Source organism: Herpailurus yagouaroundi, unplaced genomic scaffold (genome assembly GCF_014898765.1).
Source record: "Herpailurus yagouaroundi ecotype Mexico unplaced genomic scaffold, PumYag 67641, whole genome shotgun sequence".
Taxonomy (NCBI): domain Eukaryota; kingdom Metazoa; phylum Chordata; class Mammalia; order Carnivora; family Felidae; genus Herpailurus; species Herpailurus yagouaroundi.
The window spans coordinates 4010645-4019988 of record NW_024420442.1 but is presented as its reverse complement, the minus strand read 5'-3'; the positions used below and the strand labels follow the sequence as shown (position 1 = coordinate 4019988).

The 9344-nt window shown below is 37.0% G+C and overlaps 1 protein-coding gene across 6 annotated transcripts in view; it reads right to left on the bottom strand.

The window, feature by feature from the left end:
• Nucleotides 1–408: 408 nt before the first annotated feature.
• Nucleotides 409–9344, bottom strand: part of MCTS1 (MCTS1 re-initiation and release factor) — a 13764-nt gene continuing 4828 nt past the window's right edge. Inside the window, exons 4-8 of one of the 6 annotated variants that reach the window (XR_005788046.1) lie at nucleotides 8013–8146; nucleotides 5532–5599; nucleotides 4265–4550; nucleotides 3078–3139; nucleotides 409–953 (exon numbers count right to left, since the gene is read on the bottom strand). Coding sequence is in view for 3 of the 6 variants with exons in the window: in XM_040467996.1 (XP_040323930.1) it covers nucleotides 5107–5236; nucleotides 5532–5599; nucleotides 8013–8146 (332 nt within the window). In the remaining 3 variants the exon portion in view is untranslated. The other 5 variants (XR_005788044.1, XR_005788045.1, XM_040467998.1 and 2 more) reach the window with 5 other exon arrangements.

The following is a 9344-nucleotide window of genomic DNA, read 5'->3' as shown; positions in this document are numbered from 1 at the left end:
CAACGTAGGGCTCGATCCCATGACCCTGGGACCATGACCTGAGCCAAAATCAAGAGTCAGACGCCCAAATGACTAAGCCACCCAGGCACCCCTTAATTAGAAATTATTTCATTAATTAATCTTTTATTTCTCAAAGTATTCAAGGATAAAATTTGGTGTCCTTTCATTTTTCACTCCAAGAGGCAAATATTAATAGTACTAATTAGTTTGGATGTTTTCATCTATTTTTCCTCCCCATGACCTGTTCTAATGAACATGATATTACCAGGAGAATTCCAGCAAATCATCTCCTGTATATTTATCCATACATAAATTATATTCTCCAAGAGGCCAACCTTTTAAACCAATCAACCAATCAACCCAACCAACCTACCTGTCTAATAGTGTCAATATAGATTTAAAAACTGGTTCTCAATCACATTCATTCATTCCTGTTCTGATAGAGTTCCAGTCCTTTACAAGTACTTAATTAGTTTTAATATAATATGAAACAAAGTAGTGTTATAGTTCATTATAGGTAGTCATTCTTTTACCTGCTACAAAAAGCATAATAAAGTATACATACAAAAGTATAAAAACATCATGCAAAATATACATTTACACGCATCAGTCTCCATGTTGAAAGACAGGATTTCTTTAGGAACTGTTGCTGAGAGACTGAGATATTAAGAATACAATTATATTTAATCTAAATACAATTAACAACATACTAAACACAAGTGTTCTGAAGGGCTTTCCAAATATATTTCAGTGGCCTAATTCTTACAGGTTATAGCTTGAGTAAGCTTCTGATTGCTTGAGACCTCAGAAGTGATGGTTATAGTGACACAGGATGCATGCATTTTCATTTTTTTCCTTTCATTATAAATCAGGTTTAGTGGATACTCCTTTAGAAATTGGAACATTTTGAGTCTCCTGAAGAGCCTTGAGAGACATTCTCAAAATTAAGGAACCTAGATAAACAAAGTTAAAAATATTTACTATATTTTGTTTGGGTATACATTCATTTCATATTCCCATTAATATATAATTGCTACATGATTAATATTCTCACAACAAAAAAGTGAAATATTTTACTGTAATGAAACACATCTGCAAATTGAGTCATTTGCCATTCTTTTATCTTCTGAAGCACTATGCTTAGAAATACTGTATCCTCAGTAGCTGATTTGTATGCAGAGGAGGAACTTGGCTAGATATAATCATTATTTGACAAATGCCATACGACCTTCTGTTTGGGGACTATCAAATCTCAAATTGGAAATGTTCATGACTACCCCTGGGATAAATCCAGCTGCCTGTTTTGGGTCCAGAACATTCACAAAAAAAAAAGAACAAGAAAAGGAAAAATGCAGCTGCCAACAAAACACCACCAAACCACTATAATAGTCTGCTAGAAGAGGGCTGAACAGGCCTTTATATTATTGCACAATGGGACAACCTTTGAGTTGGAATGCTCAATCCTTGCAACTCCAAGACATCTGGATTTTTTTTAACCTTCTCGCATTGGATACAATCTAAGCAATATTTTTATATTTAGCTCATGTGTAATTTGCAAATTTTAGTGACTGAAATTGGAAAAGTATTAGTAACTTCCCAGTGGCTTTATAAATTGGTATTGGGCTGTAACCATTACCCAGGTTTTCTTAAATGTCAATTTACCCACTAGACTGGAAGCTCCTTAAGGGCAAGGGCCACCTGTGTATTATTCATCTTTGTGTCACGTGTCACCTAGAAGCTAGCAAATATTCAATAAATGTCCATTGAGCTGAACTGACCTTGGCTGACTAAGGATGTCATATACACAGAAATGGCAAGATTGTAGGCTGGCTTGACACAAAATTAATTTGGAAACTAAAAAATGAACCGAAGACACATTGCCTGAGAGAAAACAGGCTCTCCCTGTATTCGTAATCTCAGGAATGTGGGTAAACTAAATTTCCTTTAAACGCAGCACAAAGAGGCTGATATGCCAGTTTAACCTCTTTGAATTAGCTTTCCTGCACGACCTTATGCTTAGAAACTGATCAGGCTCCCAGTGTAGAGTGACACCCCTGATTAACACCATGACCTGAGGCCTCAGACCCAGGGGAAGGAGAAAACATACATATTTAGTCCACATCACCAAGGCAACACAGTCACTGTACCTCAGCATAGTAGGAAAAACAAGCACAGATGATGATGTTAAATATTTTTAAAGTGTTCCGTACACCCACTGTTAACAGTGGTTAGAAACAAGGATAAATTATTTCAGAAACCAGGCAATTAAAGGTTTTAACTTCTCTAATATGCGAGTGCTTTGTTTTCATTGCCATCACTCCATAGGCAATCTTGGTCAATTAACATTAACTTAGTACCAACAATAAAGGTTCAAAGTTCGGTTTTGACATCAGTGACTCAGATATTTTCTTCTTAAGAACACCAGGTGCTACAGGCCTCAAATAGGGCGTCTCATCCCTCAAATGGAAAGACATCTGACTTTGAAACCAGTAAGTCAGCATAACATGAGACCTGCTGAAGAAACATACCCGGAAAGAGGATTTATAAATGGGCTACTGAAGAGACTATTTACACTTTTATACACCAGGAATAAATAGGAAAATGTAACAATACGGAAAGTTGTAGGATATAACTGTCATAACAAAAGCAAATATTCTACAAAGAACTTCAAAAGGCTATAGAAAGTAAAATATCAGGGCACCTCTATGGGCTAGGAAAGATTTTGGCAGACATAAGCATTGTAACCAATGATGAAGCAAGAAAAATTCTCTAAGCCTTACCCCAGGCCAGATGAAATACTCCCCCAAATTTTCAACCTTCCTTTACTCTTATCCAAGTTCACCAAGAAACTTCCAGTTTCCTAATTGTTTACCCTAAGCAGACTTAGCACTATAGATGAACACATTTACATTCTAATGTGGGAATCTCCAAGTCTTACAAGTTTCATTTAGTGGGAGATGGTTTCTCAGTCTGAGGGTCAGACCCTGGATCTACAACCTTCACCTATGTTGTATCTTGGGAGGCCTAGCTGCAACAGCCAGCCAAATGGTCTCCCTCTTTTTACTATCCACCCTCACCTTTCTCACCAACTTCTAACTGTAACACAGGTCACCACAATCTTGTAAATGTCTGTATCCATCTGAAAAATAAAACCACATGTCACATATTTGTAAACAACCAAATGAAAATGGCTGAGACACTAGAACAGCGAGGTTATTAGGAAGAAATGCCTATTGTCACTATGTAAATTCATAACTGCTCCTTTAACTCCCAAAAGAGCTTACTGTTCTTACTGAAATAAGTCCATGGCCTTCATATGCCACTTAGGATAGGACATACACTCTCTTTGGGGGAATACAGTAAGGACCCAAATCTGGAAGTTCTGGGCATCTGTGTAGTATGAGTTTACCCAGCTTCAGGCCAGGGCGCTAAATAAATTGAACCTGAATCTCTTCAAGCCTATCTGTGTACAGGTCATACAGGGGACATAAAAACAAGTTAAATTACTTTACAGCGATACAATCAACAAAATCCAGAATGTGGGAGAAAACTCTGTAAGACAAAACAACCAGATTCCTTCAATAATTAATTTAAAGGGAAAATACAAAGGGAGACCTTCTAGATTAAGAGACTTAAATAAATAACAACTAAATGCAATATATGGACCTTGTCTGGTACCAATTTCAAGCAAACCAATGGTTAAAAAAATGAAAAAGAGAGGCAATCAAGTTCATTTGTCACATATTTAAACAAGATATTTGATCATATTAAGAAATAGTTCTTTTTTGGGGTGTGATAAAGATATTTTAGGTGTAATGATGTTTTTTTAAAAATTTAGCTTTTAAAGATACATATTTAAGTTACTGTGGATAAAATGAGATATCTGGGATTTGCTTCAAAATAATCAGGGAGTGGGGTGGGGAAGGAGTAAATGAGATATAGATGAAGTAAGATTTGCCATGAATTGAAGCTGGGTGGCAGATACAGAAAAGGTCCATTATACTACTATTCCCCACGTACTTTTACATATGCTTGGAATTTTCCATAATGAAAAGTTTAAAAATGACAACCAAACAAACAAAAAACACACACAAAAGAGAAGAGGCATTTCTAGGGTAATAGAAAATTCCCAGTCCAGCTTCCAGCCCCATTAAGTAGCCAGATTCTCTGGGAGGTCGGCAGGTTCATCTACCAAGTCCTGCCCTTCAATTTTACATTATTGGCCTAAGAAAGGACATTAAGTTGTCTGAGTTTGATTACTTACCAGATACCTCTTAATGTCCAAGTCTGCTACCCAATTTTAACTGGACTTTAAGAAAAATTAAAATAATTTTTGAAGCTAACAGAATTTTAGCAACTGTTGAATTTATTCAGCATAACCACAGAGGTACTGTCTTCATGCTGTCACACACACAAACACAGATACAGCACAATATCCATATTTAGCCATGTGCATTCCTTCTGAGGCTCATTTATATGTCTTCATATGCCACAGCCCATCATTTAAATAATGGATATTTTCAATGCCAATTCCTTTGTTGACTTTCTCACTGTGGAAGAAGAAAAGCACATAAACATATTGTTATGAATTTTTATAGGCTTACTTATGGTAAATATAATTCCGAGTGCATTGCTATTTTGCAATTATTGAGCCCCATGCAGGGAATTTATTACATTAATGTTATTGACTACATTAAATGACATTACTCTGCTGCAGTTCCTGTATTAAAATGATTCTAGTGATCTAACTAGTGGGCCTTATAGAAACAAAGTAATGATGTCACCATACCAGGAGAACATCAGAGTGTTGTAATTGACTGTGGAACAAAATTAACAGGATTAATTTGGTCGTCAAATGAGTTCCAAGTTTTTCAATATATTGACTACATTTTGGTAAATATCTTTAATACTTCCTTAATAATCTATACTACTAGGTCAAAATAGAAGATAAATACCATGTGGTGCTGAACTGTGTCACGGTTTTAAAAATTAGTAGCACAACATTCTTCCCCCCAATTAAAAATTTAAGTCATACTGAATAAAAAGTTCCTGGGGCACCTACGGGGCTCACTCAGTTAAGCATCTGACTCTTGATTTCGACTCAGGTCATGACCTCATGGTGTGAGATGAGGCAGCATCAGGCTCTGCGCTGGGCATGGAGCCTGCTTGGGATTCTCTCTCTCCCTCTCCTTCTGTCCCTACTCCCGCATCCACACGCAAGCGCGTGCGTGTATACCTTCTCTCGCAAACAAAAAAAAAATTTGTTATTTCCTAAAATACCACACACGTACATATAAAACAGCTGTGTTGGCACCCGGTTCTTTTCAGAGTACTTAAGAAAGAATGCAATCCTGGAGACAAAATAGGTTTCAATGGCTTCCAAAGTGTCAGGAAAAATCAGAAACGAGGCTTCTGTGCTTAAGTATTTGTAAGATGTGATATGAATGACAGCAAATTTCACCTGTAATTCTGATGCTTCCCGCATAGGTTACCCTTTCTCAAAAGCCAAGGGGGCCTAATGTGAGACTTACATATCTTCTGCAGACATCTTCATGACTCCAACACACAGAGCATGCTGTTTTCCTTCTGCCATGATTGCCTGAAAACACACAGCTAAGAAAACTATCAAAATGCCTTGGAGAGGGGGTATCAAACAATGATCACATTACTAGTTAAGCCACTTTGAACCCATCTTGTATCCTCACCCAGACCATCAACTCAATTGAGGGCAGGGACCTAGCAGAGTCTGTGGGCACATTGTAAATATTCAATAAATGCTAAATGAATGAATCTAATAATCATTCTTGGTTTTTAAGTTAAATGTTAATACCATAACCCAATGCCAACAAAACCAAAATAAGACCTGCAAAAAAGATAAAATTTTTCATGTAAATATGAAAAACTGTGAAATAAATAAACATGATTTGTTCTAATGTTGTAATCAATGAATGCCGGTTTTATGTAATGGACACATTTTTAAAAATTTTTTTTAACGTTTATTTATTTTTGAGACAGAGAGAGACAGAGCATGAACGGGGGAGGGTCAGAGAGAGAGGGAGACACAGAATCTGAAACAGGTTCCAGGCTCTGAGCTGTCAGCACAGAGCCCGACGCGGGGCTCGAACTCACGGACCGCGAGATCGTGACCTGAGCCGAAGTCGGCTGCTTAACCAACTGAGCCACCCAGGTGCCCCATGGACACATTAAAATAATAATTATACCCCCAGTCTATCTGTAACAACCCAGTGTATGTTTCAACCTTTCTAGAACAACCAAAATGTTCCTGGTTATCATTTGAAGCATTTAGAATGTTACACATTGCAGTACATATTTTACAAAGCAAAATTCCCAGGGTACACAGTATCTCCCTGCACTAGTTTTGCAACTATCTAAAAGTCTGTAATTATTTCAAAATAAAAATTACTTTAAAAGCAAAGGTTAGGCACTTGAAAATTCTTCCATTTAAGACAATCTCCAGAACTATAAACCTACAACACTTAGAAAAGTCAGAAACATTAAAAAGAAAACCTGTCCTCACAGAATACTTTTCTCCATCTCATTTTCAATTCATAGACTCAGCGTTCCAAAAATATTTGAGCACCTATCATGTGACCAGTATCTCTGTCGACACAAGCTGTTCCTAAGGTACCAACATACACCTTATACAATCTACCCCTTAAACATAACTGCCACAACAGAGAACACTGGGCAGTGTCGGGAGACTAGACAGTCTCCTTCAAGTACAGGACACACTCTTAAACCCACTCCAATGGCCTTCCCACTCTACAGTGATTTCCCTATACCTACCAAGTATTTTCTCAACCTGACGCAAATGGCCCCTTTATGACAAAAGAGAAGATCTCCTCCTCTCCAGACTAGTTGACAAAAACCTATTTGATCTAGAATATAGCTAAACACCACTGTAGAAATGAAAATTATGCAAAATTACTCAGTTACATCATGAGTTTTAAGGACTATCTGAAACTTTAACATTTCTCTTTGAGAAAATATGTTCTGAGGCCCAAACATCCAACTTAAAAATGATCTGTAATATAAAAGTTGGGGATTGTCAGTATTTCCCACTACCCACTTCTAACACTCTACCTGGTGCCTAAGTTATTTTCCCTTTTGAGTGCTTTTACTCCAGTGTATATGGATAAGCCAACTATAAAAGTAGCAAGCTGATGGGGGCGCCTGGGCGGCTCAATCAGTTAAGCATCCCACTTTGGCTCTGGTCATGATCTTGCGGTTTGTGAGTTTGAGCCCCACGTCGGACTCTGTGCTGACAGCTCAGAGCCTGGAGCCTGCTTCAGATTCTGTCTCCCTCTCTCCCTGCCCCTCCCCTGCTAACACTCTGTCTCTCTCTCTCAAAAATAAACATTTAAAAAAATTTTAAAAGTAGCAAGCTGATGTCTAAAGAAGTGATCCAATCATATCATATATAGCCTCTCCACTAATAATCTAGAGTTTCAGGGGTGCCTGGTGGCTCAGTCAGTTAAGTGTCCAACCCTTGATTTCAGCTCAGGTCATGATCTCACAGTTCGTGGGTTTGAGCCCCGCATCGGGCTCTGTGCTAACAGCATGGGACCGGCTTGGAATTCTCTCTCTCCCTCTCTCCCTGCCCCTCCCCTACTTGCACACACACACACTCTCTCTCAAAACAAATTAATAAACATTTTAAAAAATAATCAAGTTTTATACTGTGTCCTGAGTCTGATAACATTGGGCAGTAACTGGGCTGGAATGCAGCTGGGACTTCTTATTACTTGTTCCCATTTAACTTCTAAGATGGGACATAGAAATGATGTTATTTCCCACACATTGAAATGCAACAAGAAAGGCTGAAATGATGTTTTTTCCCACATCTTGAAATGTAACAAGAAAGTCATGAGACAACAGTAGCGGTAACCTCCAGAAAAGTACACCTAATCTTCTCTTGGGTGATAGATCTTCCAGTAATGACAAAAATACTGTGAATACATTTTTCAGCAGTTATAGCCTGGGAAGGATACAACAACTGTATCTACTGCAGCAGGGTAAAGTTGAGCTCCAGGAGAAGTTAAGCCTGGACACATGATATTTGCTCCACTGAGAACAAATTTGATGGCTCCTTTATCAACCTGCTGGTGTGGCAGGATAAAAGGATCTAGAAGAAAAGAAATACATCACATAAATTAATGAGACTAATGACTCAACAGAAAAAGGCAAAGGACATGAGCAAATATTTCCCAAAATTACAGTATTCTGAAAAATGCAAAATAAAACTGAAACACCATCCTTCATTTATCAAGTTGATAAATATTTTTAACAAAAGTAATTCCCAGTGCTTGCAAGAGTTTAGGAAAACTAGCATTTTCATACACTGCTAGAAGGCTTATAATGGAGCACAACTTTTCTTTAGGACTACGTGGCAACATGTATCAACAGCCTTGAAAAGGTTCATACTCTTTGACTTGGTAATTCTCTTTCTAGGACTTTATCCTAAGAAAACATTAGAGATACACAATATATTTAGGCAGAAATATAATCATTGCAGCACTATTATTTACAATAAAAATAAACTGGAATCAACCTCAATGTCCAACAATGAAGAGATAAATGACTTAAGGTTATGTCTATAGTACATATATAATAGAACAATACTTTTGGAAAATATGTATTACTCTGGGAAATGTTCATAATATAATGTTAATAGGAAAAAAGTAAAATAAAAAAAATACCAAAGAGATCAGTGGTCGCTAGGGAGTGAGAGGAGAAAAAGCAGGAAGGGACAAATAAGTGGAGCAGAGGACTCTTAGGGCAATAAATTATACTATGATACTATCATATGACAGTATCATAGTGATACTGTAACAATGGATACATGACATTATGCATTTGGTAAAACCCACCAAATGTACAATGCAAAGAATGAACCCTAATGTAAACTATGGACTTTGGTTAATAATAATGAATCGATATTGGTTCATCAGTCATAACAAATGCATGACACCAAAGAATAATAAGGGAAGGGTGGTAGGAAGCATATGGGAACTCTTTTTTCTGCTCCATTTTACAACTGCCCTAAAAAATAAAGTCAATTAATTAAAAGCTATTTAACAGAGAGCCCAATTTAAAAAAGAAAAAATATTTTTTAAAAAGGAAAAAATATATAAACACACATACACAATATAGGAAATAATTGGATGGAAATACACCAACATACTAACCATGGTTATCGCTAGGTCATAGGAATACAGGTGATCTTATTTCTGCACTTTCCAATTCTCTAGAATGAACACAAATTCCTTTTATAATCCCAAAAAATTTATTTGTGTGTGTGTGTGTGTGTGTGTGTGTGTGTG